The sequence below is a fragment of the Corapipo altera genome, unplaced genomic scaffold, assembly GCF_003945725.1.
Source record: "Corapipo altera isolate COAL_440 unplaced genomic scaffold, ASM394572v1 61411, whole genome shotgun sequence".
Lineage (NCBI taxonomy): Eukaryota > Metazoa > Chordata > Aves > Passeriformes > Pipridae > Corapipo > Corapipo altera.
The window spans coordinates 10,888,282-10,914,911 of record NW_020884875.1 but is presented as its reverse complement, the minus strand read 5'-3'; the positions used below and the strand labels follow the sequence as shown (position 1 = coordinate 10,914,911).

At 36.2% G+C, this 26,630-nt stretch overlaps 1 protein-coding gene across 1 annotated transcript in view; it reads right to left on the bottom strand.

The window, feature by feature from the left end:
• Positions 1–26,630, bottom strand: part of DMGDH (dimethylglycine dehydrogenase) — a 39,560-nt gene that overhangs the window by 10,492 nt on the left and 2,438 nt on the right. Inside the window, exons 3-14 of the mRNA XM_027634413.1 lie at positions 22,482–22,580; positions 21,020–21,184; positions 20,367–20,571; positions 13,612–13,860; positions 12,328–12,526; positions 8,179–8,348; positions 7,862–8,015; positions 6,928–7,093; positions 5,445–5,575; positions 3,799–4,016; positions 2,727–2,884; positions 1,569–1,628 (exon numbers count right to left, since the gene is read on the bottom strand). Coding sequence (XP_027490214.1) covers positions 1,569–1,628; positions 2,727–2,884; positions 3,799–4,016; positions 5,445–5,575; positions 6,928–7,093; positions 7,862–8,015; positions 8,179–8,348; positions 12,328–12,526; positions 13,612–13,860; positions 20,367–20,571; positions 21,020–21,184; positions 22,482–22,580 — 1,974 coding nt within the window. The remainder of the gene's footprint in view (positions 1–1,568; positions 1,629–2,726; positions 2,885–3,798; positions 4,017–5,444; positions 5,576–6,927; positions 7,094–7,861; positions 8,016–8,178; positions 8,349–12,327; positions 12,527–13,611; positions 13,861–20,366; positions 20,572–21,019; positions 21,185–22,481; positions 22,581–26,630) is intronic.

Genomic DNA, 26,630 nt, shown 5'->3' with positions numbered 1-26,630 from the left:
ATATTACTTTTTTATTGCACATCCCTGCAATCCTGCTAATCTCTCCTCAAGATGGAAAAAATCCTACTTTTGTAAATACAACATAATCTTAAGATTCTGTATTTCCCTAACATGTGTCACTTATTCTGATTAGTGCAAAATTATACTCCCCAACGTAAACAGCTGTAACTCCACTGCATTTAGAACTGCCACTGCCACTCCTGGGAGCACTTTTCCTCAATCTACATAGGTCGAAGAACTTCAACAGCTGGGGAGGAAAATCACTTTCCTGGGCTTGTTGCTGTTAATCGTTGGTGAAATTGTCTCATAAAAGCATTGGTTTAGGTTTAGCATGCCTCCATAATTCTTTCCTATGCAAGATTTAACATTTGCTTTTTATTTGGAGAGGTAACTTAAAGTTCTTCATTCTTTCTACCAGTTCTACAGTGCCTCCACATAACATGGCAAAAATATCAAGGACAATTTATTATCTGACTTATTACCATTTCAGGTATAAAGAGAGCATAAATAAGAACAGTTTGTCCCTGTACCACATTACATCATTGTAAAGATGAAATGTTTCACAAACATTTTTTCTTCTTGATCTCCCTTACATAAAAATGTTGGCACTTCATTTTACAGATAAAAAACAGAGGCAAAATATTAAGTCAAAAATAGCGCACCTCACTTGAAATCTCTGGGACCAGGTTTTTCACAGTAGAAACTTCACTTCCATTGTGCAGAAAACTACTGTTTGAGTTGATGGACTAATTGATAGCAGCAGATGGCTTTAGATCTGCACAGGACATGATTTCACCAAGTTTCATGGAAAGGTCCTCTATTTGACAGAGTTTGGACCAGGAAAGAGAATTACAAGCAATTTCTGTATCTATTAGACTAGAAAAGAATTTGAATTGCCAAAATATTAATACAAGAAAGTGAGATTGCTGATAAAAGGAGATAGAATAACATCTTTTTTCTGCACATTTAAATGCAACTAGCTCCATTCTCTAAACTTCAAATCAGGTGGGAAAAAGTTATGAGCAGAGGACCTCTTCAGAAGTTCTATGAACAACTATATATTTTTTTAAACAAAATATTATTTTTTATTATATTTAACTTATTATTGTCAGTTGTCAATCAGCATTTCTAAAAAATATATTTGTTTTTCAATAATTGTTGTACTAGAGTGGTAGCCAGGGAAAAAAATCCTAGAGACATCTGCATTAACAAGAATAAGCAGGTAAAACATTTTCAAAATATGAACAGGTTTGTTCAACTTGTATATATATACTATATGCTTACAAAAGTATATGACTAAAGTTTCTTTCTGAAAATAAATCACAAAGAATTATTTTTCACGTCAAAAACATTTAGTATTTGCAACTTTCTGATCTATTGTATAATTCTGTTAGCCAAAGACATGGGAAAATTTTTTTTTAAACAAGTTGGTACTTATAAAGTAATTATCCTTATAATTATAGTTGCACGGTTCAGTTTCTAAACCCATTTTGTTTTCCAGGTAATGACATTTTTTCCAAGGAATAACCTTGGACATAATAGAACACATTGAAAATAATAAGACATACCTTGTTTAGCTTTACAAAATATTCCAGTCCAGCTTCCAAGGGATTAGTGTCACAGTTCATCTGTTAAAAGATATAAATTCATGATCCAGCAATGAGGGTCCATCATAGCTTTTGGGTTGGTGGGCTTATTTTTTCTTTCTGTGCATACTTCTATCTACTCTCGTGTCAATGTCTTCCATATTGCATACGTACAACTTCCATTTGAATACACTGAAAGCTTCCAATATGTGATTTAAACAGTGTATCTACTATAGTGCCTAATATATAGATATGTAAATAAGTCATCTAATTTCAATATGCAAAGTAAACACATTTCAGTAAGAAACAGGATTTTTCATCAAAGGAGGCTGGAACTTGCAGAAGACTGAATAACTGAGGTGTGCACACCTTTTACAACACAGCAGAATGTCTTAGCTGGAGAGGAAAATAAAACACAGCCAATTTCATTCACCACCTTCCCCTTCGGTGTAGGGGGAATAATTTGTTCGGCAGCATTTGAAGAAAGAATGAAAATAATTATCACAGGGCAAACAGAAAGGACCCCTACATGCCCGCCATTTCACCTTCTTGAGTTCTTTCATTTCAAAAGGAATTAGGAAAAATTTCAGGTAAGCAGAAATTATACTGATCTTACCCAAATTCTCTAGACCCCCAGAGTAGTTCTTTATTGTGAGTGAGCAAATTCTGCAGAAACAAGCTAATGGGAAATGAAAAAGTTCCAAAGACATTATGAAGCAAGAATAATTGGCCTCTCAGGACACAGTTATTACAGAAATAAAATGTTTTCAGAATCTGTCAGCCAAACCTTTGATTTTAAAACACCAGAGCTCAGCAAAACCCTTATAATTTTGTTATACACAAGAGGGAAAACCATACATGAATAGAAATAAGTGTTTCTTTGCCAGCATTGCAATGGAGTACACTAATTATTTTTATTTAGAAATCACCAGTCAGAATTATAGCAGCTTTTCCTGCTCAAAGTAATTTCTTTTCAAGTGAAATGGAGAAACTGGCACAAATATTAGCTATGCTAACTCTGACTAAAAGCTATACAGTCATAACTAAATAAAAATAAATTAAAAAAAACCCAACAAACATACTACCCCCCCTCCTCCTCACCAAAAACCTCAGAAAGAATAATAAAGAAGATTTTCTGACCTCTGCCCCCCAGGCTCGGAAACCCTTTTCCAGCCTTAAAGCATTCAGAGCATATGTTCCAAAGTCATCAATTCCCTCTTTCTGGCCAGCTTCCATGATTGCACTGTAAAGAGCTACAGAATCTTCTTTTCTATGATACAGCTCCCAGCCCAGTTCACCTGTTACACAAAAAAGATTAATGGTTTCATTAACTCAATGAAATGATCCTAATAAATACACTCCTGTTCTTGGTCAAAAGTGGGGATCAATGCTGTAAGTGCTAATTCACACTCTAGGGTCAATTCTCCTAACATATAGCAAGTCTCATTCCCTGCAAGAACCACCAGAGGATTTGAGCCCTCTGTATTAAGCAGAGGGCTTACTTAAATTAGAATAATTTCCATTATTCTAATTTAAACTGTTAACTGAAAACTGTGGGTAAGGAAAAATCAGAATAACAGATAAGGAAAGGTCATGTAATGAAGTTACAATGATAAATTAAGTTTAAGGGCATTAAAACCAGATGATGACTTAGCGAGTGAATAGCAAATGTAACTGAGTGTAAAGAAGAATCAGTGCATTGTATCATATTTAGCACAACAGAAAGAGAATATGAATTACAAGAACTTCAGCTGCTTCAGAATGCTCTGAATTCAATGTATTACACTAGAGATGGATGTAAAAAGAAATAAAAATAAAAAGTAACTGAAAAAAACCAAAAACTAAGCACTACGGCATTACATTTTCAAAGCACATGACAAACACTAATATACGGTAATCCAAAAACAATTCTTGACGTTGGTTTTGCAGCAAATACCACAGAGGTTATCAGAACTGGCCTTTTGTTCTGCAAAATAAATATTTACACTATAGGGTATTTCTAGAAAAAAAGGTCTTGGAAAAACTCAGCACAGACCCTGACCATATCACATTTGGAAATCAATGTACTGTAATTCCTCCCACATTTATATGTAAAATATAATGAACCTACTTCTTAAGAATACAGGATGAGATTTATTTTTCAACATTATTTTAGTGACATTTATTATTTTATTGTCTTTTTCCTTAAGTGCATGTTTTTTCTATTGCTTACCTGTGTATGATATCCTAATAGCAATAAGAGCAATATTGGAAAGCTTCAGATGTTTACACTGGAGAAACTTAAAGGAACCATGACTCAGATCCTCATTTGTCAACTTCTGGAGGACTTCTCGTGCATATGGACCAGCTACACCAAGTACCCCCATCTCATCTGTCATGTTTTCTATTTCAACTTTGTATCCACCTGTTGTTACTTTCTCTTCTATCCATCTGCACATAAAACACAACACTGATGTTACACTTCTTATGAAAAATAACTGTTTTAGATAAGATTTTAATATGACTAACTTTTTTTAGTGTTCATCTCCCCAGCAGCTCCCAGTGACACACCTTCTCATAACCAACAAAACTATGTGCTACATTAGATAGTCAAATCCATGTTAAACACTGTTTTCTCATGAAACACTGGTACAGCAACACGGGCATCTGAGATATAGCCAGGAAAGAAGAAAATTTAAATGGGTGGAACAGCATATTCAAGATAAGAGAAAGAAATGATCTCATACAATGCCAACGGATTTGGCTTTGGATCCAGAATGTGTTAGTAAAAAGTCAGCCTACAAAAAGAGTAAGCAATAAGCACAATAAACATAAGAAATCTTCAAGTAAATTTCTGTGACAACAGAAATGTACAAGAAGGCTTGTTCCATTCTGAATGTAGTAGTTAAAGTATTGGCAGGAAGTTCAGTTTGGATTTAATAAAAAACAACAACTGAAAATTGTTTTTCAGGAAGCTCAGAAAATAAATAAAATTAGTATATTTAAAAATCTTATTAAGCACTAGATTGTTCTGCAGTGTTACCAGATCTCTGGCATAGGGGAGTACCAAACAGGACTTCAGAAATCTGTAGAATTATATACATTAGACCTGACTCTGCTGTTTGGTACCTGAATGCGCCAGTGATCCTACTGATTCCTCTGGGACTGTTATTAAACAGTACTCAAAATTAGTATACTAAATGGTATCAAAAATACTTTGTATTCTTTGAATGTTAGAGTAGCAAGTTTCAGTCTTTTAGGCATTGATTAATTCTGATTAACTGATTTGCCAGCAACCTCCAGTAAGAACAGCACTAGAAATGTCAATTCCAATGCTCATCTATGAAAACTAATTTATTAAGTCATCCTGCAACTGCTTCTACTTCCTTTCTTTTTGTTGTTTCACTTTGTGACCCCAAAGCCCAAGGCAGAAGACATTACCACAATCACGAAGACTACACTACCTATCTCTATAGGCCAGGTCAGTGCCTCTGGGGTCATTCGTGTTTAAAGCCAATTTTTTTTTTTTGCGTAAGAGAACACACTAGAAAGGAACAACTGTGCTATGTTACATCATACAATGCCAAACACAAGGTCCAACAACAAAACAATAACTACCTCCGATAACATATATTACATAACTGTCAATAAGTTCTCCATCTTTTTACATCAGCAATAATCCACTATCCAACTGCTTATACTTCAGGATTTAAGTCAACAAAGTTTCTAAGAACCTAAATTAAATAAAGAGTGTAGCTCTCATGAACTTTGTGAAAAGCTTGTTATGTACTTATTAAGAGTTTGGAACTTAGTAAAAATGTTTCTATATTAATATAACTGTATAGCACTATGTACTTACTGCATAAAAAACAAACTAACCTCAGATCATGGAGTTCTGACCCTGACCCAGTTACAAGCATGAATTCTCCAGGATACAGTTGAGAAACGGTTAGCTCAGCATAAACTTTTCCTCTTGGCGTTAACATATGGCTTATATTTGTGGAACCCACCTACAGAGTAAAATTTGCAATTATTAGGAATGCAATATAAAACCTTTCAATTCTTAAACATCATTAAATATATGGTTATATGTCTTCATCTGAAAAAACAACTTTTTTCATGTTTGCTCTGCTGTGCCATAATAGGAGTGGAGAGATACACAACTGGCCAAGCTTAAGCTATGCAGTGGAAACTACATATTTTTTTAAAAACGGAAATGTTTAAAATAAGATAAATCAAGACCTTTATAAATATTTGTTAATTATGCATTACACAAGGCATTCTTAAGCTACATTTGTTTTATGATGCAGACAAGCATGAAAGGTACTAAAAATCAGCAGCTTAAAAAAAAATAACCAACTGTTGTGAATGTTGGATTTTTAAATGGACCCATAAACTGTACCTTCTGCTTTGCCATCTAGTTTTCTTTTTCCTCTTAGCAGTGCTGATTAAACTTCATAGAAAGCACTTGATTTGTTCTCATAATTTCCTCTTTAATCTTGATTTCCCTCCACCATATAAATATACTCAGCAAGTGTTATCAATGCCCACTGATGACACAGTTACCCTACCTCTACCCCAAATTAGACAGAAGACAAACTTTCAATCTATATTGTTATCACAAAATGAATACAGTAAAGTATGACTGCATGGCAATTCAGGTTCTTCTTTCTCCTAAGATACCAATCTCATGTACATCCTTTCCATTCAGTTGACTCTGACCTTTGAGAAGAGCTTATATACCTTCATACCTACAATAAAGCTGTTCATTTTGGAATTCAGAAAGAATACAACATCTAGCTATGACCACGCAAGAGCACCTTCTCCTGCTCTGCTCTGTGCCTCAAGCTGCCACAGTACACCACAGTTTTAGACAGGCAGCTGCCAAGCTACTCTACTGTAAAAAAATTCCAGGTGAGATTCACTTGCTTGTTTTAGATAGAGATTTGAAACACAGGAGGCTCTGTCTAAACATAAGGAAACATTCTTTTTCTCTAAAGATGTCTGAACACAGGAACCAGTTGCCCAGAGAGCTGGTGGAGTTGCCATCCTTGGAGATACTCAAAAGCCATTTGAACACAGTCCTAGGCAATAAGCTCCAGATGATCTGCTTTAACAGGGGGTTGGACAAGTTGACATCCAGAGGTCCCTTCCAACCTCAGCCATTCTGATTCAATGATCAGTGCCAAAATGTACTTCTACTTGGGGCTGCTCTAGTATAAACTTCACTGTTTGTGCTCTTAAACGAATGCAACACATCTGACACAAATTATGCAACGATATTATGTTTCATTTTCCATGTCTGAAACAGAGGTTGTCTGTCTAAATCCTACATTACAACAGTTATCACTGTCCCACTTACCTTTGGAACAGCATTTGCAAATAGATGATCCAGCAGCTTAACAGAATCTGTGCCTTTTACTCTAAACTTGCCAAATGGTGACAGGTCAATCACACCAACTTTTTCCATAACCTGTTTATACTCACGACCCACAGGGTCAAACCAATTTGTGCGCCGAAAGCTGGGTCTGAAACAGAGCAGTTAGACACATTAAATACAATCTTAAAATTTTGTGCTCTTTTCAGCAAAATGTAGTCTTCAGTTTCTTCAGTTTAATAATCATCCAAAAGAGACAGACTTTCCTAATTGTAGGCAGCTTACCCAATATTTTCTTTAGTCTAACATAGCTTAATAATTAAAATCCTTTAACATTTATTTAAGTTTAAGGTGTCAAAGGCTTTATTTCTGAACAGCAAAGTGTGTTTCTTTATTCCTTTATGAGCCTCATTTAGATTGGGACTCCAGTATCCCTGTGGAAAATATTTCTTTGCTGGAAGCTCCCTGATGCAGGCAGGTAACTAGGTGGGCAATCACACAGGAGTGAAAAAAAAAAAAAAAAGAAAAGAAGATCAGGCTTCTCTGTTCCAGACAACTAGAGAGAAATGAGCTTTTTCATGAAAACATTGTATTGTGCTGCTGATCAAATAAGGAGAAATGGACAAAAATACACTTTTATAATGAACGAGTTGTTTTCCAAGCTCCAGCTTGAGCTAGGTTGCTCGCTGCTATGCCAAACCTAGAACAGTTACAGGATACCTCGATGTGTATTTCGAAATGTCTGCATTATCTGCATAAAATGTATTCTAAACTATGGAAAAAGCAAGAATAGAAGATCTATCTAATATATAGATCTGTAGCTGAAATGAATGTATGCTTCTCATTAAATTTAACTAGACTGACTTCTGCTATCATGGCAATTTCTCAGGGAAGGAAAAAAAAATAATCTTTCATTTACTTGTATCCAGTCTCATCTCCAGGTTTGTAGAACCAATGAGGTTGCTCCCATCCTGCATGAAAGCCCATTGAACATCTTGACTTTAGCAAATGATACAGCCCACTGATTCTCTCTGTTGGTCTCCCAGCAAATCTTTCTTCTTTAGGGTAACCAACTAGAGGGGAAAAGAAAAAAACAAACCAAAAAACCTCAAAAGCCATGGCGTGCTAAGATCATCAGCGGCACAGAAAACATATATATAAACAGAGAAATCTAGAGGCAGGCTTTGTTGGAATCCATCTTCAGGACATAAATGTATTTAATAAATACCTTCTTACCAATGTTATTAAAACCGTAAGATTCTCTTGCTTTAGCTGCTGTGTATTCTGTGGTGGTCCACTTTCCGTAGCGGTTCGGATCTAATTCTATCAAGTCAAATGGCGGTTCCCCCTCAAGGATCCAGTCACTGAGGTACTTTCCTATGCCACCAGCATGTATAATGCCATACCTTGAAAACAGGAAAAAGTCCTGCCGTGCCAAGTCTTTCATGTTTTGTTTCTTAAAATCAGTACTAAAATATACTACTAACACATACTGCAAACACACACTCTAAAGTATTTTGCATTTTTCCCTCTTTTTTTCATTTGCTCTGTTTTGTCTTGTTTTCCAAGATTATATACTTATATTAACAGATATTTCTACTGCTCCATTGTCAGCAGCAGAATGTCCTCATTAATGTACAGCAGCTGCAGTGTGTGAGAGTACAGCAAAAGCTCTTTCTTTAAAATTCATAATTCAATCATCTTTTCCAGGGAATTAACACTCTTAAACAATTAATACTAAAGAAAGTTTTCAAACTTCTGATGTCCATTAAATACACTTCCTAGTCATAGAATACCTCTTCTGTTTCAATCAAGTTTGATTAAACCAGACTCAGATTTGAAATCCATACTGAGACATTCTAGCAGCTCCAGTGAGTATTTACATTCCAGTGACAAGAGCAACAGCAGCAAAAGTCGACACTGCAGAGATTGTTTTAAGGAATTTGAAATTCCAACAGTACTTTTTAAATTGCTCCACAGAAAATCAGAGAATGTAGAGGAACTGGGGACAAAAACAGAAGACTTGTTTGCAATGGTGCCAGAGACTGAGGAACACATTTTCTCACCTGATTTGCCTTCTCTGTTCTTAACCACAACTACAAAGAGAACTGGTTCCAGAAAGGTTATGCTAATAAAATAAACATGTAGAAATTTCTGCTAACAATCTGTAGCAAAAGCTTGTCCAGTTTCTACATTAGTATGTGAAGAATCAGACTGTAGACAAAATATCTTGTCAGAAAGCTACATTAAAGGAACCACTCTAGACAGCAAAGGTAGATGTTTAAAATTTATAAAGTGATAGATTTTAGGTTTCTGTATTTAAACATTTTGTACATAATTCTAATTATCAGAATGCTTGATATCTTGACATCCATAGGGAAAAATGTGTGAAACTTGCTCCTGCAAGGTTACAGAAAACTGGGGACACAAACTTTGTTGTGCTGCAATATGTGCATGTTGCTTCTCAGTCTGTGTATGATCAAACAGTACCTCTGATTTGACACTGAAACGTTTAATGACAAATAATCATTAATACCGAATGATTTAAAACTTTTTGGAATACCTCTGTTGAATTAGTTTGCCATGTCTGAAAAAAATTGTCAAAATATCTTCCTGCCTAGGCAAGATGTGAAAATAAATTCTTAGTTAGTTGTGAAATGTTCCCATAAGCACAACTGAAAAATCCTTGGAAAAAAAGTAAGTCTGTTCAAAACCAAGTTTAGATTAACACACAGCAATTAAATCATAGACACTCACGCAGAATAGAGAAGCTAAAATAAACTTCAGTTGCTGCTCATCAACTTTACATTCTGAAGTCTATTCCCTCCCTTAAAATAGGTAAGGATCTTATAAAAAAAAAAAAGAAGAAATCATTTCATTCTAATGCATATGCATAAGAAGAGTGAATCCATAATATCAATAACATTACTTTGAAATAGTGGGGTCTTAATAAATAAAAGAGAAATAACAAACTGAGTACATGAGGTAATTCTGCTAAACACACCCTGTTAGGCAGTTCAGCAAAAATCTTCAGACTCAGCACAAGCTTCTATAGCCACAGCTGATGCAGTAAGGATGACTGCTTGTAAACTGCCACTTTGCAAGTGTTTCTGGTGTTAATGCAATTAAACAACTCTTAATTATTCATGGCTATAAGCTTTATGAGCATGGCTATGATGCCTTTGAGTACAGCTCCAGTCTTAGCCAGTTTAAGCCTCCCTGCACCATTCACTGCAGCCAAAAGCAGAGGGGAACAACAGCAAAGAGACCACTGCACGATTGTGAGTGCTGACAGACCAAATACAATGAAGGTTTTCATCTTCAGCTGAAGACTGCTGAGCTGATGGCAGGGTAACCTGAGGAGCAAGATAGCGCAGGGAGACTGCCCAGCTACTACAGGTACAGCCCTGCACCTGGGCTGAGTGGTCTCTGCACTCTACAGAACTTTGCAGCACTGACTCTGCACAACCCATTGATTTTGGTTTGATTTTAGATTACACAGGATGCCCAAATCCCTTGTTACCTCAGATAATAGGGAGCTGATTGTATTAATACATCCACTGCAACTGTTCTGCACAAAAATGAAATGTGTTGTTCAGGGATAGGACGTTACAAGTAGCTGTGAAAAGTGGTACAGTGTAGTAATCTCAGTCTTCATATGATTTAGAGCAAATTTCCTTAATGAACACAAACTGTCCTTCTCTGGTTTTTCCTCTCTCCTGACAGATTATTTCCCCATTGTTCCTGTCACATTCTTGTGTCTTACAAGTTCCTTCCTTCTCACCCGTTTCCAATTCATTCCATTCCTTTTCCTAGGAAATCTGAGTCTGCACACCATGGTCCCCTTTATAATGGCTTTGTCCCAGGTTATGGAATAGTTACACTGCTTTGAATTAAACTTTTCTGATTAAAATCCTAGCCTAATCTTGTTAAAATTTTCAAAGCTGTAAGTAAATAAAAATGGGAAGCATTGAGCAACCTTAATAATAAATAGTGCTACACAATCTGCTAACTATACTTAACTTCTCTGCATGTTAAAATGCCTAGCAAGCTGCTAATTTTAGATAATAAAAATCCCTTAATCTAACAGCACTAAATCCTCTGTCACAATGTCCCTGCTAGTTGACTGTGAGATAAGGATTTGCTAATGCACACAAAAAGTTACAACACTGATAGAAACACTGCAGTGACCCAGAAGCACAGAACAGAGAGTCAAAAGTCCCTGAAAAGCAGACAAAGCAATCCAGTGATAGCCACGTAATTGTGAGCTGTGTACTAAACATTTAGAGATTAATCAAACTCCTGAAATAAGTTGTTTAAAGAAATTTAACCATGTAACACTAGTCTTCAGTTTTTCATATAAAGAACTTTGATTCTGCTTCCATTAACACCAGTGAATTAAAACACGCTCCAAAGTCTGGCCACAGAGTAATGAACTTAAATAGTCTTTTTGGTGAACAAGGTCTAGGCAAACCGCTTTTGTAACTGTAAGTTCTGCAAATGTTACTGAAAGATAACATTATTTTTTTTTAAATCCAAGCAGCAAAGGTGAATACCTTTCACAATGAATCATTGCAAAATTACCAAGCCTTTTTATTTTGAGGACCTCAGAAAGCATGTTAGTGATACTGCCTTATCTTATGATCTGAGGGTTTGTTTGCTTTGGAATGAAAGAAAACTGGAAAAAGCTGAGCTGGATTTTGAACAGCAAATTAGGCAATTGGAAAAACAATGTAAACAGAATGTATTCAATAACATGCACCTGGAATTGTAATTGGTTCATTCTATCCATCTTGACTCAATGGTCAGACTAAGATAATTAAAGAGATGTCAGTGAGTGTTTTACCACTGACTCCAGTGCAACCATAATAAATAAGATGTAAATCACATTCAAGGAAAATGTCATAATGGGTGAGAGAATGACACCAATAAACCACTTGTTTCTATTTTTGCGCTGTCCTCTTCGTTTGCTTTCTTCCAATACCCAGCAATGTAATTTTTCAGCTCAACTTTCACAGTCAGAAACATGACTGGGTTTGTGTTCCTTTAGCAGTCAGTCACACGGTATGCTGGTCTTCTGGTTAGTATACCTTCAGTTCTTTACCCAAAAATTAATACTTCACATTAAAAGCATCACAGATATTTGCCTCCAGATTAAAAGGAGGAAACAAATTTAAAAAACAGTTAGAGTTATGAAGAAGAAGTAAGAGAGAAGGATGAGCTTATATTATAGAGATTGTGGTAATTAAGACTATTTCAAATTACATTTTATGCAAAATATGTGCAAAACAATGGCCAAATCCATAAAAATGTACAAAGGTTGAGTTGACTGCCATTTTTACAATATGACAGACAAACAAAATATGTTACAAAGAACTTACTCACCCGAAACCAATAGCTACCCAGTAATTTCTGACACCCTGATGTGGTCCCACCATAGGAAGAATGTCTGGAGAATAGGTGATAGGACCTGCAATTGTGTTTACGATGTCTGCTTTTCTCAAAACGGGGACCATTTCCATAGCAGCCTCAATATGCTCCATTATTCTGTCTAAATCAGACTCAAAAAGTTCTTTTCCAAAACCTGCACAAATATTTGACTCTTATTATATACTTACTTACACTAAAAACACATACATTTTAAATACAGCTATGCAATCTCTCTATATGAGAGTTACATGGAATTAAACAGTGTTTATGTTCAAGCATTTGCCACCCTACACAAGAAGCACAGTGTGCAAAAATCCCTAGTTACCTACAGCATCGAGTTTATTTGTCACTGCAGTTATAGTATCCTTTATACATATTTGTTTAACCCTAAGGTCATGCAAATTCAACAATTTAGTAGAAAGGAAATGAAGGAACACAGAAACTTTCTTCTACATTAATAACACACAATTATTTTTCTCAATATACCAATAATTTGAGAGGGGAAGAAACATGCTTCCTGTATATACTTATCATTTCCATTAAATCATGTGAATTATTTCACTCCTCAGTCAGGGCTCTAAGCAACATTGATTGCTCTTTCTTAGGAAACATGCATTTTTTTAAAACAGCAATACTATTGACTTAGTATAACTTTTTGTCTGGAAGTGAAGGGAAAGCTGGAGTCTAGAAATAACACAGCAATTTATAATTTTTTTTTTTAGTAAGCAGCTGTATAACATTGGATATTTTTGTATTCTACACAAATGTACAGCTCTCTTGCACTTATATCCAAGCATAGCATTTTGTCTAAGACGTCTTTGCTGTTTCTATTTGACAATTACACTGTCCTGCAGGAACAGCAAAAATCCAGAGCTCACATCAGTATGCTGGAGAGAACTGCAACTAAGAAAAATCCCTATTCATTCAAAAAAGGCTACATAATGCAGATTTGGTGACTGCATCTAATCACAAAGCACAGCCACCTCTTCAGAAAGTAGGCTAAGATTACGTCGTAGATGTGTATGTTGTGCCTATTTCAAGTAGGCTTTTCTTATGTTACATTTGTATTTCTATTCTTTCATTATTAGAATTACAATTATTCTTTGAAAAAAGTTTCTGAATTACAATCATGCATTGCAAATATTTTGTATTTTCCATCACCATAACAGCCTGGGATTTATACACATTGAAATGTGTGCTAGTGCTCATCAAGTTTAAAGATTTAATGTTCTTAGTTACCTGGTGGGACTCCATTTGTTACCCATGAGTCCTGCAGCTTCATTTTCTCCTCGCTTTCATATGGACCAAATAAAAGACCATCTCTTTCTTGCCTTAGATAATATGATCCTTCTAAGTCACGAATCACAGGCAATTCTGTTTTTAGGGCTTTCACTTCAGGGATAGTTGATGTCACAACATACTGATGATGAACAGGTATGAGAGGGTGCGGTAAGTCAATCATCTTGCCTATATCACGTGCCCAGAAGCCTAGAGAAGAAAAATAAACAAAAACAACCAACATTCAAACACTATTTTAAGTGAACAGACAGTAAAATATTTGCAGGAAACACTATCCTTTTATATGTGACATTTTTTTCCCCATACTTCTAATTTTCACATTATTTTTCATATTATCCAGCATATTTTCCCTCCATAATTCCATGTCCTTTTTCCTAATTACACTGTATATTATTATAGCATACACATATTAAAAAAAATATAATTGGTAAATTATAAATCAGGTTTAAATTAACAGTTGCACAAACCTCTTGGTTTATTTCAGTAAAGTAGGTCTCCAGTATACTCCTAGCAAAGTCAGAGACACTTAAAAAACAGAATACATTAGCTTATGCCATAGGTGTTAACCTAGCCTCTTACAATCAACCAAAGGAGTTTGTATGCTTTCCCAAGACAGCAGTCAAGTCCTAACACCCCAAAAGAGCAAGGAAGTACTTTCAGACAGCCAACAGCAAAACTGGAGTTTCCTTCCTCTTTCACATGCAACATGTGACTCATGTTAATTATGTCTCTCACACAGCAATCAATTCATTATAATGTTCACATCAGAAGTTCTGATACAGATTGTGACCAGAAAATGCAAGCAACAATTTCCCTGCCTCTGAAACTGGCTCAAGATCCTTCACATATACCATGAGGTGTAAGTTAAAGAAGACTTAATTCTTCTCTGTTAAGGTTAAGCTGGTAAGACACATTCACTTAGAGAGATACTTGTGGCAAAGTCAAGGAGTGGAAAACACTTAATTGCCAAACTTATTAATTTTGGCTCTGCATCATGGCTTACATCTGCTGTGAGGCTGGAACATAACAGTATTGGGAACTGGACAAGTACATCTGACTGGAATGGCAGCTGCTCTAAGAAGCTTTGAATATCTCTCAGCCTCACTCTCCTGACTCTTTAGATCAGGGAGCAGAGGTCTCAGGAGTGGGAATGAAGGGGGAAAATTGGATGAAATAGGAGCTTCAGGGGAGTCTGGGAGTGAGCGCTGGGAAGGGCAAAATGAAAGAGAAAAGAAAGGTAGCAGGGCCTTCCAAATAAAAGGATACGTGCCATATGGCACCCAGAAAACGAAGGTAGGTCAGCCTAGTTCTTGTGCAACCAGCTGACTCCAAACTGTTTATGACAAACTATCTCTAGCAAGATTTGCTACCTAACACAGCTACCCCTTCTCCTGTGACATACGCTTCATGCTGCCCAGCTTAATATGCAACTTTTCTTCCTTTTTGCTGATTACTTGTCTTAACTAAACATTCCTACCTCTCTCTTCAATTCCAAGACTTCCATTCCACACCCCCCAAAATCTGGTCAAAGTTTCTCAGGGCCCTGAGGGCAGTAAAAGGCATAAATGATCCTGAACAGCCTCACCTGGGACTTCCACCCCCACTCCTGCCTATGGACACAGGTCAGCTGTGCCATTCCAGGTCAGCTCAGGTCCTTCAGAACCTGTCTGAGCTGGTTTGATTGTAAGTGTGTGCAGCTCTGTCACAACCATGCCGGTGCCTGGCCATGGAAAACATTGATCCAGACCCTGATCCGTGGACTACTTCTCACTTGACCTCAGCTCAGTCTCCTCTCCACAGTCCTGCCTGTTGATTACTGGGCACTATTCGACCCTGGTTTCTGTCACCAGGCCCGTTCCTGAGCTGTGGTCACATTCTTGGCTTGGCCTCTGCCTGGCTTCATCACCATGGATCTGACTGTGCTTCATCTCCACAAGCTTGTCAGGAGATCTGTGGGCTGAACCTAGCTGTGAGTCCTGGGCCTTCCCTGCTCCCTTCCCTGTGCCCTATCAGACAGAGCACTTGCTGGCTCAGCCAGCCTTATTACCATGCTTGGCTCCCTGTTCCATCAGGAGCAGCCGGCTCACGCCGCTTGCTGACATTAACTTTGGAATACATCCTTTCACCTCTGGCTGGCATGGCTTAAAGCCAGGGCAATTAGGAAAGCTTACTTGGGCTATGCTGGCCTTGTGCCACTCCCCCATGCCAGAAGGGCCAGCCTCAGGGTCTAACACCCATGGTTTTTACAAATGCAACATTTCCAACAAAAACGTTTTCTGTGGTGATTCAATAATTGCTGATAGCCACCTGAAGCAAGGGAGCAGGAAATTCAGCATCACCATCAAGAGATCTGTTCAGTTAAAAGCCCCTGTCCAGTCAATACTGTCCAGTCAATACCAGAAACCAGCACCTGTTGCTCTGCCATTATCATATGTAAGGCTTTTGCTTCATAATGGCACCCTTACCACTTGGAAGAGACTCTCTGCCAGAACGCTTGTTAGGTCAGTTATATTGGCTCAGGGATGATCCTGCCCTAGTTGTATACAGTGAATGATCCAAAATATCCTTTTGAAACATGACTTATGTTCCCTAGTACAGAAAATTATGAAAAAATTCTAATAAAACTGCATTTCTAGTACATCTGTAAGGGTTTACTTCATTACACATGACACACACAAATGTGGATTTAAGTGGAGGCTAAAAATCTTTAGGGAATGTCTTTTGATTTGGGCATTTTCCTATCACCTAAAAATAAAACTATTTTAAGGTAATGTCGGCTAATGATCCACAGAGAACAAAACGTGAAGTAGCAGAAAATTAGGTCTCTGAAATCTAACCTTGTTTTTTTCAGAAAAATAGAAATTTTCTTATCCATGAAGTTTGCAGAATAACACTACAAACACAGCTGATTTTAAAATGCTTTTGAGTAAGAGGTTTGCTTAAAATAAAATCTTCAGTATTGTCTTCTAAAAGTCACTTATGGTAAGTGTGTATTTAATTGCTTAAAATAACAACTGACATTTACTAATTGAAAAATATTACAATTTCTTTAAGGTTTTTGAACCATATGCAAATGTATTGCAAAACTGAAAATGGAAAAAGGAAGAACATATTCTCTGAAATAGAATTCTAATTGGAAGCAGATATCAAGTCCTATACATATAGTATACATATACTATATACATATACATATACATTACATATAGTAGAGATAAAGGCATACATTATGTCTCTAGGACATTCATGAAGATTAAATTGTAAAGACTGCAAACACCTGATGCTGAAATATTTAGTGGTTATATTCCTTAGCATATCTGCTGAAGTATGTAATCTATCTCTTGTTTTTGAAAATCTCCCACCACTACTTATATATAAATGATTGTATATAGTGTGTAGATGTCTGAAAATACACCCACACTGTATATATAAACTAAATTCACTATTTTTGCAGAGTTTAATCAAACATTACATTATAAATAGGTTGCAAATCACTTCAGCAGGCTCAGTACCAGTTAGTTCATGTCAGGGATTATTTATTAGGCATCTACTTTCCTTCAAAATGGGAATCTCACATAAGGAACAGCTTAAGATTGGTTGAAACTAGTTTGTTCCAGTTCCTCAGCAGATGTCAGTTGTGGGGTGAGGCGGGGGAAGAGAGAATGTAAAGACCCTTCTTATGTATTTTTTTTTGCAACATGAGCCTAAAATATGAGCTCTGAATTATACCAGTCATGATCTGCAGTGGAATGAGGCAAGGCCGAGAAAAAGAATGAATGTTATCTGAGAAAACATTTATAAGAGATATGTGTTATACAGGATTGATTTTACATCATTAACCTGAATGTTAAGCAATATGTGCTTCAAGTATTCATTTTGGCTGAACAGTTAACTACACAGGAGAAATAAGTAAATATATTGTTGATTTAATAAATTATTAAATAAAAAAAATACTTGTGAACAGTTCAGAAGGGTGCATTCTAATTTTTGCAAATGAACTTTGAAAAGCATTTACCAAAAAACTCCACCTAAAGTCAACTTGGTACATAAGCCAAAGAAAGATAACTACACTATAAAATTGTAAGAAAATTACCACATCTGTGATATTTCATCCATATGATGCAGAGCCAATAGTTAGGAATAATGAGTGCCTACAAGTCTGTAGCCTAAATAAGTCTGACTGCCAAAAGAGCTGCCTTTCCATTTCATTATCTTGGATCACTCCCAGACCAATATATCCACACTGTGTAACAAATTACATACAGATCCTATTTGTAAGAGAGCTTGTGATTTCGTAACTGAATGCTGTCCCACAATTCATGCCTGAAAGCCATGAACTGACAGTCCAAAGGCAATCAAATACTGACACCTCTCATTTCGAAGTGTTTGACTCTGCAATCTATGTAAAATTCTTTTAATTTGCTTTCCCTGTTTGTGTGGTTGTTTGCTTTCCAAAAAGCATATTAGATTCCAGTAGTCCTCTTTTTCTCCCAAATGTGGCACTCATGAGCAAGCTTAGAGCCTCAAGGTGAACTTCTTCAGATCCTTGCTATTTAAGCTAGGCATACAGCAATAGCAGGTGACCACCTATGTATGGAAGGCATATGATGAGAAAGTGCACCTTTCAATGGGTTTTCCAGTTAGTCCTTATTGAAAGCCTGGAATGATCTAATGCAGGTTGATGAATGATCTACAGCCCAGACACTGAGAGAAAGGTCACCCAGTAAAGCTCGTGCCCTGCGAGTTCAGCCATTTTATCCCACTCTCTCCAAATTTCTCTCTATCCCAATCTTCTCTCTTCACCATCCCTGCTTGGCTCATACCTGCTCTTCTTTTCTGCTGTCACAAACTCCATTCTTCTTACTCCAGTCCTTACATACTTCTTCAGCTGTTCTGCTGCTGTGTGTAAGTCAGTCTCCCCCATTTGTCAAATTTTGTCCCAGCTGCCTTCTCTGCCTTCCAATCTACTCCCATCTACCTCTCCCTTGCTACTCCACTAGTCTTTTTCGCTTAGCTCAGGCAGCCTCAGTTTTCCACTCAGTTTCACACACAACCATTCCTTGAGGATCCTTCCTAATCATTTGTCTGAAAACCTCCTAGATCCTGTTTCTGTACTGAAACGTATCAGGTACCTTCCCACTCTCTCTCTCCCTGGTGTCATCCCCACTGTCACCATCAACTCTTGGTTTGAGCTTCCTTATTCATTAAGTCTTTCAGCATGTAACTGTTCCACTTGCTGCCAGTGCTCCCAGACACCTCCAGGAATCTTTCCCAAGCATTTTGCTCTCCCAGTCTATTCCCCTTCCAGTCCAATTCACTCATAATTCCAATTGTCAACCATGGTTATTCTACCCACCAACAAGAAGAGTCTCTGTCTCACTTCTTCATTTTATCTTCTTTGCACTAGAAATAGATGCTTTTTGTTGTTGTTGTTGTTCCACTGCACATATACAGAAAGGAATTATAAAGACAGAGTCTTGCTCTCAGTACACTTGTCCCATCTGAGTAAGACAGTTCACTTGAGATATCACAGCTTCCTACTGACACCCGATTGTTCACTGCAATGGGATGTATGAAAGACTAATGCCCCAAAAATGCAGGTATAATTCAGTTTGAGACAGACAGAGTCAGCAAAAATTTAATGTATATGTTAATATTCAACGTGTTTTCAAACTATAGAAACCAGAATGTCTTCTACTAGGAAGCAGAAGGTATGCTTCATATAGGATGTGCCAGTAGTTTCACCAATAATATATTTTTCTTTACTTGTATAAGGCAGCATAAAAATAAGTGAAATTTAGATTGAATACAGGTTTTTAGACCTATTAACTTGCTTAGGAAAACAAACACAAATCCAAAGGACTCTTGCCCAAAAGCTCTTTGAAGCAGAAACATCAGTCTGGCTTCTTTAAACATCAGTTTGGCTGCTTTAAAGAAGAATAAAAATTGCATATGTAAATACAAGCTCCTTTGAGTCAGGCAATTTTTATGATATGCAAAAAAATGCATTGTTAAGTACATGTTTAAATACTACTGAAAGGACAACAAAAAAATCTTTTGTCTCAAGGATATGTGGATAGAGTTAAACCTTAGAGAAAGATATTAGTGAAATAAGCAGGGTCAAATCGTCAGTCTCTTTGAAAAAACAGTGAAGACATTACTACTTCATTTGTACATTCCACCTCCCATTAGATCTTAGCAAAAATATTGCACAGACCAGATAGTAGTTTGAGTACCCAGAGAGTGGCTGGGCACTGGAACACGCTCTCCAGGGCAGTGGTCAGCACCAAGCCTGACAGAGTCAAGAAACGTTTAGACAACACTCTCAGATACATGGTGTGACTCTTGGTGTGCCCTGGGGCCAGGAGTTGGACTTCATGATCATTGTGGGTCCCTTCCAACTCAGGATATTCTATGATTCTAGACAGTAGCCTCTTTTCTACACAACTTATTATAAACCAGTAAAGGTCTCTTTTGCTACCATATATTTTTAATGCCTATTCAAGGGCAATTACCATAAGAGTTAAATTTTCATCACGGTGTAAAGTAATACATGCAAAGTACATTTTACCACAAACCAAGTGAACATTCAAAAACATATACTGCTTACACGTGTAATCCATGCAATTCAATACAGGTGCTTGTGTCAGCTAGTTTGTAACTTTGAAGTGTACACAAATGCTTATATTAAGTCTTACCTGCAGTATTCACAATTCTCTTTGCTCGAATTATTCCAAGTGGAGTTTCAACTTCCCATGTCCCATCTGATCGGGAGTTAAGATCAGTCACTTGGACGGGATAATTTAACTGGGCACCGTATTTTCTGGCTCCTGCAGCCAAAGCCATAGTGAGAGAATACGGATCGATATGACCATCTCCAGGGTTATACAGGCCAGCTAAAACCTAAGTGGAAGTAAAATTCCCCAAATGAAATAAATTAAAAATTATCAAAATTAGTTAATTTTAAAAAAAACCAAAACACTGTCTTTCTTGAATGTAGTAAACCTTAAGAAATCAAATCAAAACAAATTTTCAAAACGTGATAATATTGGCCTACATAGAACTATCCAACTTAACAATAGTCTAAAGGAGTAAAATTGCTCAGATCTCCCGTGCAATCAAAGGTTGCAATGCTTTAACGTTATAATATTATATACATAGTGATTAATAGTATGCACACTGGACTAAAATGCACGAGTCTGATTTTAGGCTAAAATACATCTTTTTTTCATTGAAAAACAAGAATTTCTTGTACAATTTGTATAAAGAAAGTAGACCATACATATTTATATCTGATAGACCAATATTTAATTGCAATGGAAATTATATTTCATAAAACCAGCTTCTTTACCTTATCCATGTTCAATAAGGGAAATAGCTCTTGTACTTTCTCAGGCGTGATTAGGTACTGCTCTGTTGGGTGCCAACCAGCACGAGTCATTTGGTATTTGAATTCATCCACCCTAGTAGGGGTTGAAGCAATTCTGACACTGCCAGGCTGATGAAATCCCACAGACTAAACCAAAGAGAAATAGTGAATTACTGAAAGAACCTTTACTGATTGCCATATATGCATGTTTCTATGCTATGGGAAGTCTAACAGGAATTTTGCCAATAACATCACTGAAAGAAAATTTAAGTAAGTTAGGGGCTCCTGAAGGAACAGGGCTTAGATATAAACTCCTAGAGAAAATAATTTTTCAAGAAGTTATCAAATTAATTTCCTAGGTTAATGCATACTATCTTCAAAACAGTTGCAAGAAGCATTTACTGAATGTCATGATACTTTTACTTTTATTAAGATTTGATTAATACTTGATGTATGCACTTGCACAGTTTCAAAAATAGAATCAAGTATGTCTCAAAAATAAGTATATATAACAGCTTATATTAAAGTCTATCATCCACATAATTTCCTATTGAAATGCTGCAGAATATATTTAACTAACTAAGCACCTTTATTGACACAATGAATAACCACTCGCCTTTTCTGTTTCTTAATAAAGTAAACATCCTTACAGAGCTAGACACTGACCGCTTACCTTCTGGTACATACTATTTTTTTCACTTTTTCTATTTACCTCACAGGACAATAATAGGGCTGAATTAAGTTTTTTACTGAAACTAACAATGATAATCTGCTGTGGTATCTTATCTAGTTGAGTAGTAGAAAGAAGAAAAAAGCATTTTATGACAAATAGAAAAAATATATGTCATATTAAATATGACAAATGTTAGAAAACCTCTATAAAATTTGTAGACTAGTACAGTGAGGATTGTGCAACTTCTGCTGCAGTCCGAAGCAAGCATGAGCTTAGTAAATGAAATCTATATGGCTGATTGATGCCAGATAAAAAGGATGACAACTGTGTTTCTCTGCATATCCATTCCTTAAATCACTACATAAAAACACATCTCTGAAAGGAACGGGAAGAATTGCAGCAATTTTCTCAAGTACAGACAGCATCATATCATATGAATTTTTAAGTGGACATGTTTAAAACAGGAATGTATCATAATCAATCCATTCATTCCAGATCTCTGACGCTATTTGAGCTCCTCTATCAAGCTAAAGTTGCAGACTCTCAATCTGCTGAGCTCATGAGATGTTTTATGAACACCATTTTCTCAAACTGTAGAGGGATCTGGGAAACCATCTAAAATACATAGAGACTAAGCATGCAGAAGAGTTTGTTTCATTAAAAAGGGACATGATCCCACTCCACACCCTTATCAACTACAAACTTTTTTGCAAGACTATTACTGCAGCTAGTATTACTCTGAATTAATACTTTAAGGGTTAAGGTGATTACCTGCCCAGTCTCTTCTTCCAGTTTCTCATAGAGCTTGATGCTGTAAGCATGGATTTTCTTCAGGTTTATTCCAGGATGAAAATAAGTAGTTAAGCCAGCCTCAAATAAGAAATAGGAAAAATAACACCATAAATTAGAAATGTAATGTTTTCTTTCCTTCCTTCCAACTGTCAAGATACCATAAAGAAACACATGGATACAGCCAGTTGCTACAAAAATAAAAATAAAATCCTTTCCCAACTTAAGGCGTTTTTGTTTTCTGCACAGGTGTCTTTCCATCTGTCCTTTCTCATCAAATGTGTCAACCTATGATAGTTTTGCAGCTGTTCTCTCCTATGGTTTCCTTTCTTCCTTAAGTTATTCAGCTGACTGCTTCCTATCTTTTGGAAGGTACACACAAACTTCATTTCTGACAACTAAGTCAAATTATTAACTCTAAATGTCCTGTAGTAAGGTCTTTTCTCTCTGTAAATGGAGATGGGAGAGAAACCAAACCTTCAGGAAGACTATATCTTCATATGAATTCTTACATTCCTGGAGCATGAACAGCAGGGCAGTGGAAGCCGATATTCTTCTATTCTCCACAGTTGTCTTATGTGGCAGCTAAAGAGCAACTGCTGCATTCCACAAGTAGATTAAAGCTATGTACATTCTGTACATCACTTTACTAGGTCTGACTTCAGAAAGCTGTCAAGCTCTTTTGAGTTTATGTAAAGGTAAAACCAAGAAGTTACTACAGTCTCTTTTATATTTAAGGAAACTATTCACCTGCCTACAATGGAGATGACTGTATCAACCTAATGACATTCATAACTGCAGTCATTTAGCACTTAAAAAAGCAGAATACACTGTTACTGAAGTTAAGCATATGTCCTGAATTTGTCAACTCATTAACACCCTTCTTCAAGTGAGACAGCATAAATGTAAAATTAACTTAGGTTTCCAAGATAACTACACTGATTTAAATATTTTATATACATAGTGCATTTTTTGCTAACTAAAACAGAGCTTATTCAAACATTAAGGTTGCTTCCATTAAGGGAGCTAGATGCTGGAGTCCATCTTCGACTTTAGGGATCCTTTGAGAAAAATGACAGCAGTCAAAAGTAAAAAGTAACACATATAGTATAGTTTTGATACTTTCCTTCCAAGTTTCCCAGTTTGCATAAACATTAAATACTCTTGATTTTAACTTGTCAACTCCGTTCAGTGCTATGTATTTTGAGGCTTTAACTTTTAAAGCTAGTGGAATATCTGTAAACATATGAATAAACAAAAGCAAGATTTAGTGATCTTTAAAGATATAATAATGCTAAGAAGCTATTAAATGTTACAATTCTCTATAATTAAAATATCATATATTAGATCACACAACCTCATTTTTTTAAACAATGACCTCTTCTGTCCAATCTTTCTTGGTGAAGTTTCACATTTAAGACAGGATCTTTTTCTTCTGAAAGTTAGTTTCAAATTGTTCTTAGCGAATAGCTTACACCCAGATACCATTTCCATCAACAAACATAGCTCATACTCACTGACATGACAGGTACTCATTATCTTCAGAGAAGGAGGGTCATTACTGTCTGGCATTACTGATTGTATGTCTTGATGCCATCCATAGTCTTGAAAGCTTTTCTTACCTTTATTTGTGAGAATTTTATCTTTCTGATATCTTAGTTTATATATGATATCATAGTGTACCACATCACTGAAATGCCAAAATAATCCAGTGGAAAAGAGTGTAAAATAAAACATTTGCCAGTATTAATTTTTCAGCTGTGTCTGTATTTTATTCATAAATTTGACTCTAAGTATGTTTAGTATTGTTCACTACCTCAACAGTCTGCATTTATAAAGTGATCACACAAACATGTAGGAGTGAGATAAATCTATTAATGGTCCCACTAAGGACAAAGAAGGTAGGCTGGATTCTTAAAGTCCCTGGGCTAAAGCAATAGTTTGGAAAAAATACTACTTGCAATCATTAGCATTATACTGGACACAGGTGAAGATTAGGTATTTGACTAATTGTGGGGTTTATCTCATTTGATACATGTGCTTTTATATGGTTGTGAACACATTTATTTTAATTACCTTAGACTAAACCCCAGGGTTCTTTTACTGTAGAATTTGTAATTAAAATTGTTTGTTTCTTAAAAACTACGTTCTAAGGGCCTTTTTTTTCTGTGTATAGAGAATGAGGAAATAAATTAGGCATCAAAATGTTTAAATTTCTTTAGCTGTGTAAAGTAGCCTAGGACTAACTAATTTACTTCTACCTGCAAATTTTTTCATCTCATATTACTTTTACTGTCATCTTTTATTTATGTAAACATTTTCTGATCTTCTTTTATTTTTCCAAATGTAGTAATACATTTTCCAGATATAAGGAAATTCTATTTTCATGGTTACTATTAGTGTAGTCTTTTTTAACTAAATAAGCCACAAATCACTTGCAAGTTAGCTATAAAACCATATATATTCATAAGCATTTAATTGCATGAATTAAATAAATACTTCAATCTCTGGCACTTTTAAGTGAAGGAAAGAATTTTAAATGCATTTGATGCCTTTCACCTCTGATAATGAATATTTCTGATTTCAGGAGCGCAGCTGGGAGACAACTATAACCTGGCTGCACTATATAAAAATTAAGATCATAAAATCATAAAATAAGGATAATGAAACAAACAGATTGAATGGGACCTCGGGACATCTCTCTCCAACTTCATATTCAAAGCAGAGTCAGCTAAAGGATCAGATCACATTGCTCAAGATTTTCTTCAGCCTGTCCTTTGAAAATCTCCAAAGATGGAGGCTGCACTACTTTCCTGGTTAAGCATAGAACTTTGCATTTGTCCTTGTTAAATTCCATAAAGCTCCTGTCCTTTCATCCTTCCAGCCTGTCTAGTTCCCTCAGCATCGCAGCTATGCCCTATGCATTGCCTGATCATCCCAGTTTGGTGTAAACTGCAAACTTGATGAGCACGTACTTTGTCACCTACTTCAGATTATTGAAAAACATATTAAACAGGATGGGTGCCAGGACAGACTCCTGCGACACTCCACTTATTTCCACGCTTTGGGTAGCATATGACCCATTAACCACTACCCTCTGAGCCTAGCCATCCAAACAGTCTTTTAATTTTCTAGTAGTCCAGCCATATAGACCACAGCATCTTCAGCTGAATACGTGAATATTATGGGAAATAGTGTCTAAAGTACTGCTAAAATCTAGATAAGTGACATCAACTGATCTCCCCTTGTCTAAGAATTCAGTCATTTCATAATAGAAGGCAATCAGGTTTCATCAGACATGATTTATTCTTGGCAAATCCTGACTCTTCCCTGACAAATTTTTTCTCCTTTATGAGCCCAGATCTGAGACTTGTTTGATGATTTTCCCAATAACCAAATTATGGTTAGCTGACCTTTAGCTGTTCTGCTCAGCCCTTCGGCATTTTAAAAGGATGCATACATATGCCTTTCTCCAAATGTCTGGCACCTCCACCAATCTCAACAGTCTTTCAAAGTTGATACATCTGCAGATTTGCAATGCCATGAGCAGTCAGTGCCTCAGTCCTGTACTTAAGTTGAAGTACTCTTTGAGCATTTCATAGTTATGATTCAATACACGAGATGCAAGATCTGACCCTATGCATGGTGTTGCTCTGTTTGTTGAACTATGGTATAGCTGTCTAAAAGACACAAAGTTATTGAATTTTGTTTCTCCTAGCTACATACAATGTGTTTTCTTTTGCTTTGTTTGTTGAAAAGCACGTAAAATGAAATATACTACTTATATATTGCAGACAGTGACTTTTTTAAATTTCATTTTTTACTGGTGTTCTTTAATAAAGCCCCAAATACACAAACTATCTGCAACAAGATGAAGCATTCTAGACTTCAGACTTCCTCCCCCGGGAGAAGTACAAGAATAAAATACAATACATCTGATACATCCTCTTTAATTTGTTCCTGAAAGGCACTCAGATAAAGTATGCATAAATGTTCTATAGTACTAACAGAGTAGTTCTAGAGATATTAAACTGTTGGGCTTTCTCCTCTTTTGTATTGAATCACAGGAAAGAATGAACGAGGACCAAGTCGAAACCTGAAGTAAATAGCCCATACTGGGATTAAATCTAC